The sequence below is a fragment of the Cataglyphis hispanica genome, chromosome 2, assembly GCF_021464435.1.
Source record: "Cataglyphis hispanica isolate Lineage 1 chromosome 2, ULB_Chis1_1.0, whole genome shotgun sequence".
Classification (NCBI taxonomy): Eukaryota; Metazoa; Arthropoda; class Insecta; order Hymenoptera; family Formicidae; genus Cataglyphis; species Cataglyphis hispanica.
Genome location: NC_065955.1, coordinates 211,403 through 234,539, shown reverse-complemented (window position 1 = coordinate 234,539; position 23,137 = coordinate 211,403). Strand labels below are relative to the sequence as shown.

Below are 23,137 nucleotides of genomic sequence, written 5' to 3'. Positions count from 1 at the left end.
AAAAAAAACACCGACAAAGAAATAAGATTCAAATCAAAAAGACTGCGCGCGAAACCTTTTCATTAAATTATCTTTATTCTTATGTATTCCGAGATAATATGAACGGTATACATATCCTATCCGCACGAATCCATATCTCGCATACCCATACACACGCGAACGCATGATAAATCGGGGAAAAAAAATATATTATGTCACATATGGCGGTAGCCCGAATTTCTCTGGTTGAAAGTCCTCAAGACTATTCAGAACCAAAGTTGCTTCGCTCGTGTAATGTTTGGGAAGCATCGGATCTGGTACCATGACGACCTGCATTCCGGCGTTCAATGCCGCTTTCACACCGTTTGGTGCATCTTCAAAGACCAAACACTGAAAAAGAACTTACAGACTCGGACAATTAACTCCACACAGATTTTAATCACATTTATCGATCGAAATGATATATTGCATGCTGAAGTATTTGAGTTAAGGTATTCGAAGAGTACGTTACCTTTGAAGGATCCGGATTGTCGCGGAAGCGCTTGGCAGCCGTGAGAAATATATCGGGTTCCGGCTTTCCGTGTACAACCTCGGGATCCGAGCCGCCGATCACTTTGTGATGGAAGAGCTCAAAGAGATCATGCCAATGACTGGTTTTCAACTCGTAAGTCTCTCGACCGGAACTTGTAGCTAACGCCATTGGAACGTTGTTCTCTTTTAGATGCTTCAAGAGCCGTACAGCGCCTATTATTTCGGATTGTACATGTTACTGCTCAAAATATACATGTATTATATTACATTATGATTATCGTGCGGAATTTATCAATAATCAATTTCGATGTAGAATACTACACCTGGCATGGGTTTGGTGCGTGGAAACAATTCCTGACAGATCTCAGTAATTTCTTGCTTGAATTCTTCGGGCGTTAATGGTAAATCTAACTCTTCAATTATATAGCCAGCAACGTCATTGCTCTTGAAACCCATCACATGCGCTTTATGTTCCCACGTGAACTCCTTGCCGTAACGATTGATGGTACGATTGAAGGCCTTGGTGTATAGATATTCTGTATCTGCAAAAAGAGAAGAAATGCGATAGATAAACTCTAGAGTCGAGTTAAAAACATCTCTGTAGCTGTTTTAGAATTTATTTACCGAGCAACAAACCGTCCATATCAAATAAGCAATGCGTGATCTTGTACGCGTCGACCGGCATCTTGCGATTTAAATCTCGGATCGCGGTTTGGAGGAATTTAATGTTTCACAAGTGCATCAATGACGATGAGACCAAGTATTTGGAAGCACGGATAGTGAGTGAGAAGTTCTGTTGCAATACATATCGACTGCCTTATCTATCATCCTTATCATCTACGTTCATAAATTTTTTCACAGCTAGTTTTTTTATTCGCCATGTTAACATGTTGAAACTTTTGAAATTGATACTTTACATAAAGACGGAGACAAAACCATTTGTCCCGATCGAATTTTATAACAAAGAAAAAAATGATTTTATAAAATATATTTTTTTAGATAAAATATAAAAAAAAAATATTAAAAATTAAGAATTTTTTTAACATATACAAATCGTTACGTTATAATCTCTTAGTAGATAAAGATGGGATATAGATAGAATGTTTCGGTGAATATAGTTTATAAAAGGTTTGTTGTATACAAAAAAAAAATAATATAATTTTAATAAATGGATTATTTTTAGAAAAGATTTTATTTTTCAATAATTCTTTCCGAATGTTTTCGCGACAATAATCTGGATCCTAATTGTACCCGTTTCCTTGAATTTCGTACATGAATTCAAAAAGGAAGGAGAAAGACCTTTAAAAAAATTAATTTAAATGTAGAAGATGAAAAATTAAATGTAAATAAATGAAAATGTAAAAGAAATTAAAATGAAATTATACTTAACTTAAAAAGAAGGAAATATTTTAATGATTCTAAAGTTGCTAACTTGAGATTTAAATCTCGAGAATTGATAAAAAAATTTATCCGAACGAAAGATCGAGAGCGATAAAGAACTGTCAATGCCAAACGTCACGTTTTAATCTTTCGGGACAAGTATAAGAAATCATTACCATGTATTCAATTCAAACATATACGTATTTATAGTTAAACGTAAGATTATCAATATCTTTGATCTATATAAATGAATGACATTTCGCTCGTGAGCGATTAATATTTGAAAATGAATCATTCACATCCACACCGTACTCTCCGTTTACGTAAGAACAGCCAAAGTGTCTGCAACTTTCCGCGGATGACCTCCGTTTTATAATCGCCCGCGAGAACGACGCGACGACGTAGCGTAGCGCACCTCAATCCTCAATCCTCAATATATAAATCTAGGAGAGCTTGAACGCGTTTCACGTGCAGTTCGCGTTTGCACGCAGTCTGACCAACGTGTGACCGGTCTCTCACTCACGGCGCATTCTTACCAGCATGGCGGACGTAACGGAGGAAAAGCTGTCGAAAAAGTAAGTAAGGAAAAAAAGTGTGCGTTATATCGATGATAAATCTCAATCCGTAGCTCGGTGTATGATCGCGTGAGCGTTCGCGAGGATCCGCTTCCAGCGCGCGCGACATAACCTGGTGAACAGCGATTCACTCCGCGTTCATCTCGCCACGCTGTCATCTCCCACGTTGCGCGCTCGATGTGAGCCATAGGCCGTGGGTCTCTGTACCGGCTGTACCTTGTATTCGTTCGTTCATGTTTCTTCGCAGATAGCAGATATCTCTTAGATGAATCTAAACTCTGACGCGAGCGCGTCACGTGGGTAAAGTCTGGTCCCGTGGGGTAACGACGATCATGCTCGGTACCTTGGGCAGAAGTCGCGCTGTCGTTCTTCTCACGCAGCCTGTAGCGCGAACGTGGCTTGCGAACAAAGTTGGCCGCGAGACAAAGTTGCATCAGACGTTTCTACGTCGATTCGGCACCAAGTGCGTAATGAATCGTTTGATGCGCGACGTTAAATCTCTAAAGAGAAAGAGAGAGATGCTGAAGCTATTTTTTCTGATTGCAGCGAACTGAAAAGACGTCTCAAAGCTGAGCAGAAGGCCAAAGAGAAAGCTGAGAAGGAGGAGGCTAAGGCACTTGTAGCAGCTATCCACGAAAATCAAATAACGAGTTCTAAGAAGGATAAGATCAAGGAGGAAGATATTAGTCCAAATGTAAACATCAAAGCTTTGCAAGATAGAAAACTTATATATCGTGAATTTAGATCATCGTACCATTTTGAGAAATTTTCTTTCTTTACGAATATAACTTGAATAGAATAAGCAAAGAATAAAAACCTTTTTATTTTACGAGCAATCAATTGCATTTTCTTTTATACAATTCAGCGACTCGGTTTCTGTTAGCATGCTTCAACATTTCAAATTCTTAATTCGACTGTGTTATGCAGTTTAAAACTGAGTAATTTTATTGTATTTTGCTTTGGTTTATATCCGATTAATGTGCCTATTAATTTCTTCATTGTATTGTACTGTATTTTTATTTCTAGGAATATTTTAAACTCCGATCGAACATCGTCAGTCTACTCAAAACTGCCGATCAACATCCTTACCCTCATAAATTCGATGTATCCATCTCTCTCACGGATTTCATCGACAAATTTAGCGGGCGCCTTAAGAATGGTGAATCGATAAAGAACGAGATACATACTATCGCCGGACGTGTTCATTCCATTCGAGAGGCCGGCTCTAAACTGATTTTTTATGATCTTCGAGGAGAGGGTGTTAAATTGCAGGTACTGGCCAATGCAAAACTATATACGAGCGAGGATGCGTTTATGAGGGATACAGCAAAAATCAAGAGAGGCGACATCATAGGCATCGCCGGCATACCCGCCAGGAGCAAAGCGGGCGAATTTTCGATTATACCGTCTTCTATAACTCTTTTGAGTCCATGTTTGCATATGTTGCCGCATCTTCACTTTGGTCTAAAAGACAAAGTAAGGAGTAATTTTCAAAAAATACGTGTTCTGTTGTAGAAATAATATATAAATATATTATGTAAATATATTTGTGTATGTAAGTAAAAATTGTATGCACTGAGAATCTTTGTACATGCTATCAGGAGACGAGGTATCGGCAACGATACTTGGACCTTATGTTGAACGACAGAGTTCGACGTATCTTTCACGTACGCGCGCGGATAATTGCTTACATGCGTAAGTTTCTGGATGAGATGGGCTTCCTCGAAGTTGAGACTCCTATGATGAACATGATCCCTGGAGGCGCGACAGCCAAACCTTTCATTACGCATCATAATGAACTCAACATGAATCTGTACATGAGAATCGCTCCGGAATTGTATCTCAAGGTAAATAAATTATTCCTTTCCTAAAGTAAACTTGAAGAAATAAATCTATTCGAAGAACAAAAGAAAGAAGGTGACACAGTGAGATAATGCTCAAAACCGTGAACGTTTAATAGATGTTAGTCGTCGGTGGGATCGACAGAGTGTACGAAATCGGCAGGCAGTTCAGGAATGAAGGTATCGATTTGACTCACAATCCTGAATTTACTACCTGCGAATTTTATATGGCGTACGCGGACTATAACGACCTCATGAAGATCACGGAGAACATGGTATCGAGCATGGTGAAAACCATACATGGAACTTATAAAATCGAATACCATTCCAATGAACCGGATAGCATACCAATCGAGATCGATTTTACTCCCCCATTCAAGCGCGTTTCAATGATGAAAGAATTGGAGAAGGTTCTCCATATCAAGATGCCAGCAACTGATCAACTTAACACACCTGAGGCAAACAAGATTTTCAGCGATCTCTGTGATCACCATAACATCGAGTGTCCTCCTCCTAGAACATCAGCGAGGTTATTAGATAAAGTAAGAATATAGGTGAAAATTAACGAAACGTTAATTCTTCTAAAAATTCTTCTTAATTAGTCTAAAACTTTTTCAACTTGACACTTTTCATTTTGGTAGGTGCCAGTTCTGTAAAATAAGTACAAATTATAGAAACATGAAATACTAATAAATATCAAGTCAATTACTTGTAATAATATACATATATAGACCCTAGTTATATTCTATATATTTTTTTACAATAGCTTGTTGGAGTATTTATTGAAGATTCTATTGTTAATCCTACATTCATCATTGATCATCCGCAAGTCATGTCTCCTTTAGCGAAATGGCATCGATTCGAGAAAGGTCTGACAGAACGATTCGAATTATTCGTTGCAAAAAAAGAGATTTGCAATGCATACACTGAATTGAATGATCCATTCATTCAAAGAGAAAGGTAATAAATTAATTTTTCTTAAAATTTATATCGTGAAAATATCTTTAATAGATTAAAATTATATTTTCGCAAATTTTAAATACTTTAAATACATGCATAGATTCGAACAACAGGCAATGGATAAAGCGGCCGGTGATGAAGAGGCACAATTGATCGATGAGAATTTCTGTACCGCTTTGGAATACGGTTTGCCGCCAACGGCAGGTTGGGGGATGGGTATCGATCGATTAACAATGTTCCTCACCGACACTAACAATATTAAAGTGAGTGATTGCGATCTATTAAAAATATATATTATATTTCATAAAATAAGCAAACGAAAAAATCGGAATTTTGAAATTAATTTATCTGTCTCTATAATTGAAATTATTTGAGAACAAATTGAGATTTTATTACATTGTTTTTTGCTAAAAGGTATATGATGTCCTCTTTACTTTATTTTAGGAAGTATTGCTCTTCCCTCAAATGAAGCCAGACGATCCAAATAAAAATAAAGAAGTCGACGATGATAAAGCGTCAAGTGATAATGGGGAAAAATAAAGTAAAAAATAATTAAATGAGGATTTAAATAATTTAGAAAGAGATTTGAATAAAGAAATAATTTGAAAAACATTTTAATATTTATTACCGAGAAATGTAAAAGTTATTTTCTTTCTATAATCACGTTTTATACACAGAAAAAAAAATATATATATATTTTTTTTTAAATTTTAAAGTAAACTGCATTGAAAATATATGAACAGTGTTTCTCCCTTTGGTGTATTATATTTATTTGGTATGCAATTACAGAACAGACATTCATTAAAAACGAATGTTTACAAAATCGCAAGAACACATAAGAGAACAGCATTATTTATGTGTAAATATGTATAAATTAGAATGTTCCTTGTTTCCTATAATGTTATAATTATAAATCATCCACAATGTAACTTTCCTTTTTTTTCCTTCATTATATTATTATATCTTATAGCAAATAGATTTTTTAAGATTATGTATCCAGACTATTATTTATTATGCCTCCAGTATATTGTCTCAATTAGTGAGATATAAGATCAAATTAATAAACCAATTTAATATATTATTTTTCTAGAAAACGTTATTAATATATTCTCATGTAACTTAGGGGAAAAAAAATTTATATATATATATATATACATGTATTATAAATAGGAATGTGATATATAATTACATCTTCGAGAAGAATTTAATTAGAAAACTAACTGTATGTAAGAGGAATAAAGAAAGACATTTTCCAAATAAGAAACATTCTAATACTCTAATATCAGCTGCATTTCAAAGTTGTAGAGAGAAACTTGCTATGAATCTACAGGAATCTATTCCAAAAGTTTGGGATCAAAGATTTAATTTTTACAAGCGAAAATAAATTAGAGTACTTTTATTCTTTCTTATATCTAATTTGCTATTTTACTTTAGCTTACTGTTTCACAATGTTTCCGAATTGAATTTTAAAGTGCAATTCTGGAAGTTGTTTATAGGCGCAGATTTAATAGCTGTTCGATATTTCGCGACAGCTACTGCAATGAAAACGAACAGTATGCACAATAGAAAAGAGAACGACAAATCCTTCATCTATTCTTTTGGGAAAAAAAAAAAAAAGAAAAAAAAAGAAAAAAAAACTGAAGAACATCGAATCTTATATAAGTACTTGCATAATATTTGCTGGCAGCATTTTATATTGTCTGATATCCATGTTAAAAGTATATAAATATTCTATATAAATTTAATTGCTAATAACACAGGAACTTTAAATCAACTTCGTACAGCATCAAAACTCTGAAATATTTTAATTATAATTCAGTCGAATCTAAAGCATCCTACAGTTCATTGTCCAATTTCTATAGTACATTTAATACCAAATGTAACTAAGTTCATGTTTCATATAACAAAAGAGTCACATGAGAGATGCATATACAACTATTAATTAATATGAAATATGAATATATGATAATCCTAGTATATAAGAATTATATATAATTATTCTGAATTGCTAAGTTTTTCAATGTAATGAACACAAAAAACATATATTTGCCGCATATAAAATTTGAGATGATTAAATATAAAAATGTGTGCCTTCCTTATAGAATTTACTATTTATATTTCAATAGAATTTAGAACTTGGCAGTCATATTTAGTTTAAATGTGCAAATCAACCTTTTAAACTGGATTAAAATGATTAAGAAAATACATTTTACTGATGATTCATTGATATGTATCTCATTTAATTATTGAATATAGAAAAAAATTCCTAAAATGTGTATGATTATTAAGATTAAATCTTATTCCAAATAGTAATATACTGTATTTTCAGTGCAGATTTCCTCTGAATTATTCTAGAATATAATTTTTCGGTTTTTGCTTTATGGTAAAATTTATGATATATTTTATATTTAATCTTTTAATAGTCACTAAACACATTTGAAGAATTTTTTTTATAAACATTAATGGCTAATAATCACTTGCACAATAATTGTAAAGTTTAAAAATATGATTCTTGTTGGAAGATTGAATATTCTTTTTGCTGGCAGCATTTTTAGTATATGTATATATGTATATATATATATATATATATATATATATATATATATATATATATATATATATATATATATATAATTTTATATATCGATAAAAATATTATCATAAAAAATAATTTATAGTTCTTTTTCCCTACAGGACAAATTAATTTATTGATTAATAAAAGCACACATTCGTGAATCGAGATACATAATTAATTAAATCATTTGGTAATATAACTTGAAAACAATTGCAAACAATATAAACATAGAGATCTAGAGACTTAAAAACTTTCATCAACTTTCCTCATCCTGAACGCATTTTGTAACGGAATTATAATGAGCACCTAATTCGTACATATGACGATGATAAGTCAATGTTACCTTTTTACCGTTGTTGTATTCATCTCCGATGATGTAAGGTGCTCCTGTAGCTTGTATGACTTCGATTGGGCATTTCAATATATGTGACAACACTTGCAGCTGTAATAAATGTTACAGAAAAAAGTTTGCACATGTTACTTAGTACATTGGTTTGCAAAGGAAATATCTTGATTGTAAGAATTAGCTAATCCATATTTATTGTATACTTTACAAGTATATATGTCTATATTTACCTCAACAGCGCCACCCCAAGCGCTTGTTTGAGCCACATCATTGCAATACTTTTCGTATTCTTCGGGCGTCAATAGATCTTCAGAATCTGGATTGGAGAGAAATGGTAGAAAATCGTTCATGTTTTTTCTCAAATAATCAGCAGTCTTTATTCTGAGATCATCTAAACTCAGAGGTGTTTCCCCATTTATCTTGAGTTGATGTGCCACTGCATTATATAAACTACAAACAAAAATTCATGTTTTTACACGTTTGAATAAACAACTCTCAAATGATATTTAAATTACTATATGGTATTATCAGTTGCTTCATTCTTGCCTTTATCAACAAAACAAACAAGACTATACATACTTAAACAGCAATAATGCGAGATTTTTTACCAGTGGCCATCGCTAGGGATTTCATAGACCATCAAATTCCGCTTGGAAAGAATTTCCTTAATGGCCTCCATTTCAACATTCCTCTTGCCAAAGATGTTAAGTGCCTCTTGCTCGATGATTTTCTGATTGCGTTCCTTTTCTGCAATTGCCTTTTTTTCTCTTCTCTTCTGCGCTTTAGAAATTCTGTGTGTTGGTTGTTCCAAACAACTGTTGTCCTTATCAACTTCTTCGCTTATTTGTGTAGGTTTTGTCTGTTGATTGTTCAAAGTAACATGTACCAATTTCCATACGTTCAACTCATCCGCTTGTTGTTTTTCTAAATTTTCCTCTAAGCGCCCTATCTCTTCTGCAATCTCTTTCTTCTTCTTCTTGTCACCTTTGCAAATAGACTTCTTCAAAGTTTGTATCTGCGCTATAATCAGAAAGAGAATGTTAAATCGATTCTGACATTATGCAAGAAATTTTAACTGTATTAAATTGGAAAATTATTAAAATCACACAAATTTACTAGAAAAAAAGAAAACAACATTGGACTGCAGATTATCCATTGATAAGAAATTTGACTTTTGATTCGAATACCTTGCAACTCCTTTCGTTCCTTCTTATGTTTTTGCGTCAATTCCTCCTCCGTTAATATTGGCTCTGTCATTTTTTTTAATCAGTTTTAAATATAATCTGTATAATCAATGAAGAACAAAATTATGGGTCAGATTAGCGTGGAAGAATTGTACTTCGTCACGACAAAAAGACTAAGGTAAGAGTGGATCAGTAGATGTGAGAGATGAGATTGAGGACGAGAATTGACATAACCACAGACTTTTATATCTAACGAGAATTCTCTATTGTATCTCTTAGAGATATGCTCAAAATTCCTATTCGGGGTAAAAATAGCAATGAATTGACCAATAAAAATAAAGAAATTATTACACCTTTTGTTCTGATTGGTCAATTAAAAACTATCTTACAGCACGAATAGGATTTCTGAACGCATGCCGGGTAGGATTTCTGAACGCAGCTAAGGTTGTAGGTCACTTCCAAACACTTCCAAAACAGAACAGCACTGACACTTGACACCGAAACAGCGTGGCTGCGAATAAAATAATGTGCGTTAACCAATCATTAATTTCATAATTTATAACATAATTCACATAATTAATACATATATTATAAAGAACTGATATATATATATAATACTATATATGTTTAAAATAATTTATAAATAGATATGATATTACATATATTTAGTTATCAATTTAATTTTTTTATAAATCCTCCACAGAGCGCTTGTATTTCTACTAAAAAAAATAAGTTTCCTATAACAAAAGTGTGAGATCAACGATAATGCGACAGTAAAAAGAGAGAACAGATATAAAGAGAACACTTAAATCACAATGATATATCATTTATTAATATCTCTAATGAAGGAAATGGAATACAGTGTTGTCCGCTAAGCGTTCCTCTCTCCTTCATCTCCCCTCATTTAGAAAAGGAAACGTGACGTCTTCCGCGCTGCGGCGAAGAAACTTCACGGAATCGCTCGTCAACATCATCATCATATATATATATATATATATGTGTGTATATATATAAAACAATTGTTACACACTAGAGCGAGAGCGCGTATACAAAACACTGACTTCCAGGTAGATTTTATTATTACCCCGTCACTTTTATGTGTACTCTAATAAAAATATAATTCTCATTACATCGATCAGTACACAAAGTGATTTCGTTCGCGCGCGCATTTCCTTCTATATATGATGTATAAGTAAAATATCTTTTGCAGTCGCTCACCTATTTCTACCGAGTGTCCGCCAAATTACGCGCCTTTGAAGGAATGTTTTAATTCAACATGAGCGAGTGAGTTTTAGCCCATTCTTTCTCTCGCTAAGCTTTATAAAGTTCGCTTTATCGCGTCGATAATAACATAGATATATGCCGATTAGAGATATAATTACCAGAGATTAATCTTTAATTACTTGACGAATTTGGTTTTTTGTTATAATCAATAATCATTAATCATTAATAATCATTATTTGTCAGCCCTTATGAGCTTTTGTAATGGCGCATTAATTTTGCTTGCAAATGATTGAGCTTAATAGCAAATAATCCAATTATGAAAATAAAATTAATTATTTTTGATTACTTAATTTCATATATATAGAAAAAGAGTAGTCTATTTCATAATCAATGAGCGACTATCGTTACAAAGTAAACGTCAATGCAATCTTAAATCAAGATTTTTTTGCTATTTTTTGTATTTTTTTGTTTTTTTATTTTTTTTTGTTTTTTCTATTCCCATTGATGATAATAATGCAATAAATGTTAGTATTTTGGAAAATTTCCTTGTCAACAAAATTATTTTCAAATTTGTATCACTCGCGACACACTGTATTAAAATGCGAGATCATTAAATCTTTTTTGACACGAGGATTTTAGGGACACCCTGTAAAAGAATACATACGTTTTATATGTACTACATTCCTGTACACGTATATTCGTGTATATTCTCAAGTTCGCAATTTGTATACGTATTATTCACGTTTATATTTTTAGATGTAGATATTGTGTGTATATATATATATATATATATATATATATATATATATATATATATATATATATAACTATAATATATATATATAACTATTCTCATGCCATATTACAACAATACAAACAGTCAATGTTTAATGATAATGTTTACTTGCGTAATGCAAGCACCACAATTAGTATAGCAGTTTGAGCAATACGTAATGCTTCCTTCAGAATCGGGAGATTAATATGATCCGAGAAGATCGTCGAATGACATAAGACGACAACAGATCAATCTCCGTCTCCTTTGTCGCGCTTGATCCTATTCTACAAGGTGTCCTGATCAAGAATATTTTGTCTCCCGTCTCATTTTACTTCAATATTCGTGAGTTATTTGAAAAGCGTAAGCTTTTTTTGCTCTTTATCGACAGAAATTTTATATTTATCTATCTCTGCTTGAGATTTAATGTGATAATAATCTTAGAACAACAAAATTACAACATAATTACTTTTCTTTAAATGAAAGTTAGTATTTTAAAATACGATAATTTAAAACTCGATGACTTAGATTAAAAATTAAGAATTATATACCTAGCAATCTTTTGAAAATGGAAAGAAAATAGTGTCATTAATTCAACTTTTTTTTTAAGAAATAAATCAATTTTGCTACAAAAATTCCGTTATCGACGCAAGATCTGTAGGACACCGTGTAGATGAAATCGTGCTCATAAGAAAGATTTTATCGTTTTGTTGATTGTAATAGATTTAAGCTTAATGAGGATCATCATGTTGATTAATCCCATTCCTATTCATCGTCGGAGCGACTCGGAACTGAGACAAATAAATCTTTCTTTTCTTTCTGCGAGTATCGTTGTACAATGCGAGATTCGGGAGAATTTAGAGGCGGGATAAGATAAATAGAAATGTGGAATTTTAAATAGTAGCATCAATCAAAAGGGCATTGATTCATTTCAATTCCAAGTCGTTGACATATCGCTTTCCTCGACGAAGCATCTAGCAGCTAATCACGCTAATATGACATTTCGCGAACCTCGATCTAACTTTATCCACGAATAACAATAGTTATTTACACAGCATCTAACGTTATTTACATCGCCAGCTACAGCTTTACGCGACTATATAATAAGAGGGAAGTAGCTTTGTACCGCTCGTCGCGCACGCGCATCTAACAATAAATGTCGATGCTTCGTCTTATAAATGTATGATAAGTACATCTCTCAGCTTCGCGATTAAATGCATAAATACTTGTCGATATACGCGTTATTTTCAGAAACTTACTGTTCTGTAAAAAATTGAATATAAAAACTCATTTATATTTATCTTATAGAGACATATATGAAATAATATATGGAAAGATCTTTTCCTCAAATCAATATTGTTATTGCACTCTCATTATCATCATTTTTAGCTATAAATAATCAGATTTTTTTCAAATTACTGTTACAAAAATACTGTGTCTTAATTATTATCTTCTTCGATACAAATATTTATCTTGTGTCAGTCGATTTAATAAAATACATTCTCTCAGTCTGCGTCGCGAATAAATAATATTTATAATTATGACATACTATATCTTTTCTCTTGATGTGCTATAAATAAAACTGTGAAGTCAAATGAATAAAACAATCGCTCGCGTATAACAAGTATATCATCTATCAATCAATGTGTCACATCCTTATATTTTAAAACTGTATCTTTTTTGTGAATATCGCGCAAGGGGAAAATAGCCCTGAAAGAAATTGGCGCAAACTTTGCAGAGCATTACGTATTACGTCTCTTTATAACGTTTTTGGCAATGAATAGAATACTAACAGATCTTAACGCTAATTACATCTAAGCGTTCAGTGTGTTTCACACAGATAACATTAGATTACGTCATCTTAATAACAAGGGAGACTCAGGTAACAGTTTTAACAAGTTCTCTCATTCTCTCGGCTCATTATTCCGTTAAACAAAATTCTATTATTGTTTTAATTTTTATCTTTATTCTTATTTCACTCGCATTTATATTAAAAAGAAAATAAAAAAGAATATTCGAAATAAATAAATATCTTTGTTCCATGTAATAAGGTGAGAGAATTGTAATAAATTATAGTAAAAATGGCGTTAAATATACAACAACAACAACAATAATATATATATATATATGTTATATATATGTTATATATATATATATATGTTATATATATATATATATATATATAATTTTATTTATTGGAATAATACGAGAGTTTTGCTAGTCCCGTATAATAAAAGTCATACGATAGGAGCTATACAAGAATTAACTCGTAATTAAAAATCTAGACAATCTAATTACAGGATTTATGGACTCTATTATAACAAAGAGATTTTTGCAAAATCGAATTGAGAAATTTTCCACATCTAATTTTTGAAGGTCTCTAAAAATAATGGATGAAATACCAAAAAACGTTAAGAGCTAGCACTCGCATTAAACTAAAGATGTTTAAGATCAAGAAGAATAAAAGTTTATAATATATAAAAACAGAATATTTTTTTTCTTATCGTGATATATAGAATATATATACATATATTTATGAAACTCTCAAAGACCAAGGATTACGATATGAGAAAGATATCACGAAAAATAGGACGGTAACGCCTCATCAAAGATCTATAAAGAACAGAGAAGACTAAAAAAGAATCTGTGTGTAAGATTGTGAAGATCACAATCTTGACGGGATCAACGCGAGGATATAAAAATCTATAATAAGATTATTATAGTAAGGATCCGGACGAAATGGAAAGAAAGAGAGAAGAAAGGAATGGAATAAAGGAGGATACAGAACCGAGAATCGTGTCCTTCCCTTTCGCGGGGAATTACCGCCGGGACTCGAAGAACGAGCGGCAGCGCGCGAATCGTCAGAGCTTCTCAGTCGCCGCCGATCGGTGAATGCTGCTCGATCCTGGACCCACGCTCGTGGATCGTTCCAACGGGAAGGGCGCTTTGCCCAAGGGTGGCTGTGAGATCGCACGCTTCGCTGTCCTAAAAGAGCTGTCGGCGATAATTAATAAACGATCGTAAATTTCCTCCTCGAGATAACCGAGATACGCCAATTCTTCCTGATACAGAAATCAATTTCATTTCAAAGAATTTATTTTCAAAGACTTATAGAATATACTTTAAAATATATATCTTGATCAATATATATTATTCAATATATATTTCAAAATAAATTTATATGATAAATTTTATTATTAATTATGTATATTGAAGATGCATAATTACAAGTATTTTCGATTCTTTGCTGTTAAAAATTTTTATTCTTTGAGATCGTATCAAGAAGAAAGAAGGTTCAAGCATCGCTTTCTCAAAGTCATCTCGATAACTTTATTATTTTCACGCATTTGACGTACTGTCATTCGAATCAACGCGATTGACAGTATGTATAATACGATTATAGGATGACTGTTAGATTTCGTATTGCATTCTTGAAACTATTCGCATGTCTAATTAAGATGTATTGATTATGTACGACAGAAACGGATTTTAAAACAATATCTTAAGAAATAACAATTTTTCCAATTATGAGAATGGGAAAAAATTACGTATATGCGATTAAAAATAGCATAAGTACCGATAATGGATGAAAAAAAGGATCGACTTGTAGATTAATTAAGAAGTAATTAAAAATTGGTTTAAATAATTTAAAATTATATATAATTTTATGCTATTTTCCTATTGAGCACAATATAAAATATTACGCAATCCGCTTCTGTATCGTGCGACATATTGTGCAATAAGCAGCAGTGATGTATCTTTTGTATTTGCTTATCACATCAGGATGAAAGCATGATAATGCATTTATCCCTCCTCTGTCATTCTTAGGCTGAAAACGATTAATGATTTGCTGTTTGTCAATGCATATTATTCATTTCTGTTGTTGCTGCTGTCGTAATTAACACACATATTTTATCGTCATCCTATATACAGATTATTTCAACAGATATTTACAGGATGTGAGAAAAAAATATATGAAACCACGTATCTCTTTTGATAGATATTTGGAAAAAAAAATTTTCTTTTTTAACAATTTTAGATATGCTTTATATTTTTTAATCTCTTCAAATCAAATGTTTAAATAATTAAACCTAGAAATTAAATACGACAAGATAATATGAAATAAAAATTGATCGACAAATTTTTTTTTAATGTATTTAGGTTCTTTTTTCACTCTCAGTATTCGACATATTCATTCAAATGTTATCTGAAAATGTGATAAAGAGCACTCTATATATAATCATATATTTTGCCGCGCATCCCGTAAAGAATAGTGCGTTTCGTATCGAAGTTTAACTCGCTTGCGAGTGAAGTGGACATAGATCACCATTGAAAGCGGATGAATGAAAACAGAACAATGAGGAAAGCGGGGTGTTTTACATTTGTACTGTTGGAAAGCGTGACATAACATCCGAAGCGATAATGAATAATGAATCAGATGAAGACAGAAGACACCTGTCCGCCCTATGGATTTATATGAACAGCGAGACGATTATTTATTATCTGTTGTCTCTTGAAAATAACCAGGGAGGGAGAGAGGAGGAAGAAATCGTGACAATATAAAACATTCAACTAACATAAACGAGACACATTTGATATGTGTCCAAGCTTATTCGTTATTCAATCCTAAATAGCTCTGGCAGATGCTTCTAATTATAAAATAAAAAATTTAATACTTTTAATAATTTTATACAAATTTTATATCTCAGAATATAATTAGAAATTAATATCTTATACAGATTTATTTGTAATCATAGAATGTTATCAAAGAATTTCTCGACATCTGGAACAATTTATTCAAAGAAGATTTAGCATACTCGATACGTGATAAACACATCGATTCTTCGCACATTCGCGCTTGCTGCCAGTACTACGAAGAGAACCATAAGAGCGAAAAGAGTAATTTTTCTTTAGAAAAAAGCGAGGCAACTATGGGGTGAAACGATTAATTTACGTGGAATGAATTCTAATTGATTCATCAATTTCTACAAAGCACATTTTAAGAAAAGCCATAACAAAGAATCGGGCCTAGAGTCTTACATTTTCGGTATATAATCCTTGATACTGCTTTCTCTCATTAACATACGCTATCGTTCGTCCCGTAATACCGTCACCTATGGAATGCAATGCTGATGAATGAACCAGAACCGCTCGGAGCGACGAGAATTATTGACAATATACGCGCATGTATTATGATATGAGCATACAGCGGAGCGAATGATCGGAGATGAGGAGTTTGCCAGTGTTTTTGCTTTTAGTGGAAATCACACGGCACGTATGTATGTGCGTGAGTTCTCGAAACTTGAACATTCACATATAATTTAATAATCGTGCATGGAATACACTCTCTTGTAAATCTATGGCATCCTTATTCGTGCTGCTATACGATCCTTTTACGGACAAGCAACAATCTTCAGCCTGATCTACCACCAAATCATTTGTCCGAGATCATTCCATTATTTATTTATTTTTTTCATTTAATTAATTTCTATTGATATCAGGCGTGTATACATTCAATTGACACGAATTTTGACATAAATTTGACATAATTTTGCAATATAATGGTTAAAATTTTTTATAGATTTAAAAAAAAAAAATGATTATACAATGTAGAAACAATGTTCCTTCGATCGAATCTTTTTAATTCGAACGAATTAAAAAAATCGTTTTTGGAGAGATTCACAACTTATAATTTTTTATTATAAAATATATAAAATTTTCATTTTCCGAATTGTTTCTAAATAACGCAGTGAAAGAGAAAGAAAGTTTTGTAAATTCTAATATATTAATATTTTTAAAAAATCACAAATTATACGTCTATTTTAATTAATATTTTAAATGCCGATTGATATTACTTATCATAATTAAAATGTTATTCACATCATTGATCACATTAATGAAGCTAAATCAAGCAAATATATTTGATTAAAGTAATTATAAATTTGGAGATAAATTGAAATTTATTTAAAATTTAGTTTATTATAAATCATAAATTAATAAAAATAAATTTAATTAAATCTAATTTTAAATAATTATTTATGCATTAATTATATACATTAAAGTGCGTTTTGATTCAATTTACATAAAAGAGCATTAATAATTTTAGTAAAATATAATTATGCATGCATTATCTTCTGATCATAATATAAGTTGTGAACATTCCAATTTAAATGACGATTAAAATATCAAAATTCTCAGTCTAGAAAGATATGAAACGATCTAGGTGATGGATCTAGCATTATTCTAACACAAAACAACAAACTAACAAGGCGGAAACGTGAGACGACGATTTACCTTCGTCGTTAAAGTGAGACCTGTTCGTTTCGGGAGGAAAACGAAAATGATTTCTCTATTTCCCGGACGTATCTATAGAGAGGCGGTCATAGAGCAGTCATATTAGCCACAAATCCTGGACATGTATGCACTAGCCGATAGATACAAACAATAAGTTTGAGCGTAGGACTACGACAACAGAGTCGCTTTCGCCGAGTGAGAGATAGAGAGACAGAGTGCGATATTTAACTACGCTGACAACGCGACATATCCCTCATAGCAGGTACCTGTAATCAAGAGACTGGTCAGGAAAATTCGGTTGGTGCATTCCGCTTTAACTGACTAGAATAGCATGGGGACGGTGCAGCGCGCGTTAATAGCAGAAAGATTTTCTTAAAAAAAGCAACTATAGCAGAATTAATAAATAATAATAATAATAATAATCTTAATTTTGTATGATAGAAGTTGATTTAAAACACTGATCTAAGTCGGTAATCATAACAATAATCATCATAATCATCACTTTCACATAATTGAAAGAGAGAATAGTTTATAATTTAATTATTTTTCTCATTTTTTATATATCTTATCTATTAACATGCGTTATCTACTTATACAATCTTAAATAATTTTTGTTTATATGTTGTTTCTTTTGTACTGGCTATAATAAATCTCGAAATGATCGTGTTCTCTCGAAAAAAAAATGGGAAAGATACGAGAAGCTCGACGATTTTTAAACAACAAAAAAAAACAATTTTTTTTTTCTAAACACATGAGGAAAAAAACTATCATATTAATTCTTACTACATAAATGTTATTTTTACGTATAAAAATATGACGACATAAACCTAATCTTATATTTGTGTGTATAATCCTTCTACCAATAAAATGTGCTGCAAAAGATTTGAGGAAAAAGCGAAGGATATAGGCGCTGATTTCTGCTTTTTTAATTGAATTTGCAAATTTAATTCAAATATTTACTTGAGCAAATGACACATGATATTCATTTAATTGACTGGCAATTGTGTTTGCCGATATGAAAATTAGAAATTATGGTTGCTAATCATCAAGTAGTAACTTAAATCGGCGCCTACGTGAAGAGTAAGAGCAGTAGACGGTTGTAGATAGTTACCAATGTGAGTAAATAAATTGTACGTAGATTATAGGCATGTGTTAGATGTGAGTAAGGTAGATTTTCCGCTTTAAGTAGACGCTGTTGCGCGCCGGGGAGTTCACCGCTGTATCGTTACTGCAACATAGCCGGGGCTCGTTTTCACACATACATACATACATACATACACACACACACACACGCACGCACGCACGCATGCATTTGTCACTTGCGTGATAATTCAGTACGCGGATGCCACCTAGAGTGTCGTTTCTTGACCCTTCTCTGACAGATAAATGAAGAAAAAAAAAAAAAAGAAAAAAAACAGCCTAGTATACGCCAAGCAAAGCTACATTAAATGCTAAAAAATTTCATTTTTATCTATTTTTCTTTAACAATAATATTAGATAAATTTCAATTGATTTTAAAAATAAAGTTAAACTTTCGAATATATATCTTTCGGAAAATTGATAGAAATAAGATCAAATGAATTTATCGAACAGCTCACAAATTTTCACTAACTATTGTTGAACTGATAACTCATAGGATATTTTTTAACGGAAGACAATTTAACTACTCTGACAAAAATTACTGAAGCGAAAAAATCTACCTTGCAAGGTAGCATCGTGAAATAGCGACTCTCGAAAGCAACATCCAGCAACAAAGAGCTGAGAGAATAAACCTGCTTTCATACCGATTGTATCTTTTTCGTGTAGTTTTCATAGTCAGTTGCATTCCATTTTCAGCAATGTTATTTTTGAATACAGTTTAGTTGATAGAATTTCGTTTCTGCTTACATACTTTTTCTGATAATTACAGTAGATAAAGTAGATTGTATTGCAGAAGAAAATAAAATATATAACTCAATTTTTTATATCTGTCTAATAGATTATTAAAAAATAATATTCTTTTTAAAGCAAGCAAATTGTACCCTGTATTCGCGGGTATAATGACATTTCAAAAATGGAAAATTTTCTTATATTTATGATGCTAAGAAAAAAAATATATAATTAGAAATTAAAGAATAACAATTAGAAAATAACATGGATAGGAGCAGAAATATAATTGATACTTTCAATAAAGAAAATTTAATAATTGTGATTATATGGGTGCAACTGACTTTAGTAAATGCACAGTACTTTCGGCGTAACAAAACAATAGCAATAGAATCTGACGAGAAGATATTTAATTCTCTTTGGCGAAATATGAAAAATCTCTCTTTCTTATTAATTGGCAGAATGAATTTATCTACAGAAAACTCACCTCCGTCGACGTAAGGAAGTATTTTGTCCCGGCAAGCCGAACTGACCCCTAGGGATCACCATACGCGCGTTGCCCTGAGCGGGACGTGAACCCCCATGCGCTTGCAGCATGCTCAGATGGGCGGCATAACCATCGTACAATATTGTCGCCAGGGCCTGATGTTTTTTGGATGCTTTACCGATGACGAAGATCTGGCTCGGTTTGAGGTTTATCGCCGTATACACGCTAATATCCTTCTCGCTGCCGTACGCCTGATGAATTATCATTCCGTGCTCCTGTCAATGTTCAGTTTATGTAGCAAATGCAGTTGTGTGGATATTGACAAAATCGGAATCAAAAATTGTAAAAAAAAATTTATTAATAAAAAATCTCGATATCTCTCGAAATAAAATTGTTTGCATTTACGCAGAAAATTATTCTTGCCGATCGTGAGAATTGTAGAATCAATCATGAACATTTCATTATCTATTTCCATTGTCAGTGTTTGCTATTATCACAAACCTTTACAAGCTTATTCAAGTAGGCGGCTTTGTGGGCGAGCGGATCTCTGGACAGGCCGTCGGCGAACGAGACGAGACCGTGAGGAAAATTATGCTGCGATAGCCAAGAAACCACCGTCTGTTGTTGCATGTCAGGTCTCGCAGTAATGTAAATGATAAGGTAACCTAGTTCCTGCCAATGTCTATCGCAAATATTAACAGAAAAGAACTTTGTATAAATAATATTCGCTTATTTTTTTTTCAAGAGATAAGATTGCAAATTCAACAAAGAATCTTTCAAAATCTTTGTGATATGTTACCTTACAACATCGACGGCACCGGCCCAGACTTTCGGATCTTTGCCGCTCACCGATCTGCTGGCGGCGAAAGAGCCGTCTATGCTGAAAACTACGCATTCGGTTTTCGGCGGTATTACAGCAAGGAAAAAATCTACAGATGTGTGATCTCCCCTGTGAACGCGTATTAGTTTAGACAGATTAAAAGAATTTATATTTCTTATCATAAAAAAGTATAAATTAGACAAAAAAGGTTCACATACTAATTTATATTAATTACAGTCATTTGTTTTTATATCACATTCACTGATCTTCACATTTCACACTTTTATTCATACTTTAAATTCTTATTCCTAATAAAATATTAATTTCAATCTTTATCAATTTGATTCATTAATTCTAATTAATTTCAATTATTTATAAAATCTTTAATCTGTTGCATTATTATATATGTTAATTTTTTCATTGATTAAATATTTAGTTTTAGATTAATATCTATTTAAAATTCAAATAAAAATATATTACCTTACAACCATCTTCACTGGATAGAGTCCATAGCCTAGCATTTTGTCCTCTGGTATTTTATAAATTATCCTACCATTTTTGTCAGTTATCTCGGTGGAAAGATATGCCCACTCACCTGCCGGTGGGTCTTTCATAATGTGAATATCCACTTTTTCACCTTTAATAAAATGTGAATTGTTTCATTTTCATCTTATTTGTAGCATTGTATTTTTACCGATTGAAATGTAAAAATTAGTTACTAAAACTATTATCAAAACATATATATAAATCACTGGCAAACCTGATTAAATAAATTAAATATCTCAGTTGATTAAATTTTACTATACAGATGAAATATATATATATATATATATATATATATATATATATATATCTGCTATATATATCTAGCATATATATAGCATTATATATATATATATATATATATATATATATATATAATGCTAATATATATATATATATATATATATATATATATATATATATATCAATAAACTGAATTATACATTCAATGCAAAAATTTATATTATATAAAAGAAATTATTCTTTTTTTTAAAATTTTGTTATATACCTGTTAAAGTTATCATATCAATAGGACTGTACATAAACCTAGCGACTAATATTTGTGGTGCACCTTCTCTTACAATGACATCATTCGCTCTGTGATTGGCAGCAACATTCTGAAATGTATCAATACATAATCATAAGTGATGCAGCAAAGAAAGGACCAATTTAAAATAATAAATATATATACAGCGCAAAATTTTAGACAAAATTGAAATTGCGATTATAAAATGAACCTTTAGTTTAACAGAGGTACGCTTTTTATTCCATTTCTCTCTGGGTTGACCTGGACGGAAGTTAGTGAGATCCTTTTCCTCGTTACCGAGCAGTGACAAATCGAATCTGCCCAATTGCCTCAGAATAAACGCGATTACATCCGAAGATTCCCAATAACTGGCGTGGAAGAGATGCGGCAAGGCATTTGTAGGAAAATTAGCAAGACCCTCTGGACAATAGAGCGCGTAATCTAGTCTCTTTGTCCCCCACCATTTTTGTGTCACTGAAGCGAGGTAATAATAAATATTTTAGATAATTTCAATATGTATGAAAAAAAATTATTAACAATAATTGTTGCAAGTAAATATAGTAATGCGACAATTTTTTACTTACAAGCAGACACCGCTTGTAAAGGAACATTATCGATAATGCCTGACATTGTACTTTGAAGCGATATATCGGATAGTCTTCTTAAATGCATTTGAATATTAGGAATGTTGAGGCCGTCAGCAAACAGCTGCGGATTTGTCTGGATAGTCTCCACTGAAATCAAATTCACAAAAGATTTGATTTTCGTTTCTTGCAATTTGATTTGTAATCTTATAATATCCACTTACGCAAGTGATAAGGCTGACCGTTGCCAAGCGGATATTTTTGATATCGAGCGATATTGACTGGCGGGATCAGCGAAAATCTTGCCGAAATTAAAGGTTCCAATCTCGCGGCCACGGGATCCGTGGGATGAAACAGATTGTACACCTGATTAACCAACGGCCTGGGTATGAAGCTGTTCCTTTCAGCGGACGCGGTCTTCCTGTAGGCGAGAACTAGCGCGAGCGGACTGCCAAACGTAAAGAAGTCACCTATTTCGAAGTCCAATTTGTTATGGTGAGGGTTGTCGCTGTAAATAAGTACGTTTTAATGAAAACTAATTAATACTTTCATGATCGTGTATACTAATTCTACATTCCCGTCATTATCCAAGGTTTCAAATATTTTGATGTCAAATTGTAAGATATTATCAATGTCCTTCTTGTTTGATC

At 32.2% G+C, this 23,137-nt stretch overlaps 4 protein-coding genes across 22 annotated transcripts in view; 1 reads left to right on the top strand and 3 right to left on the bottom strand.

Moving 5' to 3' along the window:
- Positions 1-56: 56 nt before the first annotated feature.
- LOC126856273 (pseudouridine-5'-phosphatase-like) lies at positions 57-2,820 on the bottom strand. 2 transcript variants are annotated; one of them, XM_050604678.1, is made up of 4 exons: positions 2,682-2,820; positions 834-1,052; positions 491-723; positions 57-369 (listed from the first exon to the last, which is right to left on the bottom strand). In XM_050604678.1, exons 1-4 carry the CDS (start codon positions 2,698-2,700, stop codon positions 190-192), a joined length of 651 nt encoding a protein of 216 aa, XP_050460635.1. In that variant the 5' UTR covers positions 2,701-2,820; the 3' UTR covers positions 57-189. The 2 variants fall into 2 exon arrangements, with proteins under 2 accessions (XP_050460635.1, XP_050460626.1); XM_050604669.1 differs by lacking the exon at positions 2,682-2,820 and adding an exon at positions 1,135-1,488.
- On the top strand, positions 1,934-5,878 carry LOC126856169 (lysine--tRNA ligase). 2 transcript variants are annotated; one of them, XM_050604451.1, is made up of 8 exons: positions 1,934-2,465; positions 3,012-3,159; positions 3,492-3,941; positions 4,067-4,312; positions 4,426-4,848; positions 5,073-5,266; positions 5,367-5,529; positions 5,711-5,878. In XM_050604451.1, exons 1-8 carry the CDS (start codon positions 2,431-2,433, stop codon positions 5,804-5,806), a joined length of 1,755 nt encoding a protein of 584 aa, XP_050460408.1. In that variant the 5' UTR covers positions 1,934-2,430; the 3' UTR covers positions 5,807-5,878. The 2 variants fall into 2 exon arrangements, with proteins under 2 accessions (XP_050460408.1, XP_050460403.1); XM_050604446.1 differs by lacking the exon at positions 1,934-2,465 and adding an exon at positions 2,787-2,928.
- Positions 5,879-6,019: 141 nt separating this feature from the next.
- Positions 6,020-9,584, bottom strand: LOC126856263 (deubiquitinase OTUD6B). The gene is made up of 4 exons (XM_050604641.1): positions 9,375-9,584; positions 8,796-9,207; positions 8,418-8,637; positions 6,020-8,283 (listed from the first exon to the last, which is right to left on the bottom strand). The coding sequence occupies exons 1-4, from the start codon at positions 9,442-9,444 to the stop codon at positions 8,098-8,100; spliced, it is 888 nt and encodes a 295-aa protein (XP_050460598.1). The 5' UTR covers positions 9,445-9,584; the 3' UTR covers positions 6,020-8,097.
- Positions 9,585-13,555: 3,971 nt separating this feature from the next.
- LOC126855965 (protein retinal degeneration B) overlaps positions 13,556-23,137 on the bottom strand; it is a 28,980-nt gene continuing 19,398 nt past the window's right edge. For 11 of the 17 annotated variants that reach the window (XM_050604095.1, XM_050604161.1, XM_050604174.1 and 8 more), the window contains 9 exons: positions 22,712-22,995; positions 22,488-22,637; positions 22,115-22,377; positions 21,886-21,994; positions 21,315-21,471; positions 20,814-20,963; positions 20,516-20,696; positions 20,015-20,289; positions 13,557-14,361 (listed from right to left, as the gene is read on the bottom strand). In XM_050604095.1, the coding sequence (XP_050460052.1) occupies positions 14,229-14,361; positions 20,015-20,289; positions 20,516-20,696; positions 20,814-20,963; positions 21,315-21,471; positions 21,886-21,994; positions 22,115-22,377; positions 22,488-22,637; positions 22,712-22,995 (1,702 nt within the window). In that variant the 3' untranslated portion in view covers positions 13,557-14,228. Of the gene's footprint in view, positions 14,362-16,407; positions 16,482-17,661; positions 17,942-18,772; positions 18,890-20,014; positions 20,290-20,515; positions 20,697-20,813; positions 20,964-21,314; positions 21,472-21,885; positions 21,995-22,114; positions 22,378-22,487; positions 22,638-22,711; positions 22,996-23,137 lie in introns of all 17 variants that reach the window. The other 6 variants (XR_007688312.1, XR_007688318.1, XR_007688323.1 and 3 more) reach the window with 6 other exon arrangements.

What these genes read in the sequence shown, in the direction of transcription:
- LOC126856273 (XM_050604669.1), bottom strand. Translation starts at nt 1,195, where the DNA reads ATGCCGGTCGACGCGTACAAGATCACGCATTGCTTATTTGATATGGAC. An exon ending in TATGGACGGTTTGTTGCTCG is followed by an intron (nt 1,053 to 1,134) that starts GTAAATAAATTC and finishes CTCTTTTTGCAG; the next exon opens with ATACAGAATATCTATACACC. An exon ending in ACAATCCGGATCCTTCAAAG is followed by an intron (nt 370 to 490) that starts GTAACGTACTCT and finishes GTTCTTTTTCAG; the next exon opens with TGTTTGGTCTTTGAAGATGC.
- LOC126856169 (XM_050604446.1), top strand. Translation starts at nt 2,798, where the DNA reads ATGCTCGGTACCTTGGGCAGAAGTCGCGCTGTCGTTCTTCTCACGCAG. An exon ending in CAGCGAGGTTATTAGATAAA is followed by an intron (nt 4,849 to 5,072) that starts GTAAGAATATAG and finishes TTTTTACAATAG; the next exon opens with CTTGTTGGAGTATTTATTGA. An exon ending in CCGACACTAACAATATTAAA is followed by an intron (nt 5,530 to 5,710) that starts GTGAGTGATTGC and finishes ACTTTATTTTAG; the next exon opens with GAAGTATTGCTCTTCCCTCA.
- LOC126856263 (XM_050604641.1), bottom strand. Translation starts at nt 9,444, where the DNA reads ATGACAGAGCCAATATTAACGGAGGAGGAATTGACGCAAAAACATAAG. An exon ending in ATCCCTAGCGATGGCCACTG is followed by an intron (nt 8,638 to 8,795) that starts GTAAAAAATCTC and finishes TTTTGTTTGTAG; the next exon opens with TTTATATAATGCAGTGGCAC. An exon ending in CTTGGGGTGGCGCTGTTGAG is followed by an intron (nt 8,284 to 8,417) that starts GTAAATATAGAC and finishes CATTTATTACAG; the next exon opens with CTGCAAGTGTTGTCACATAT.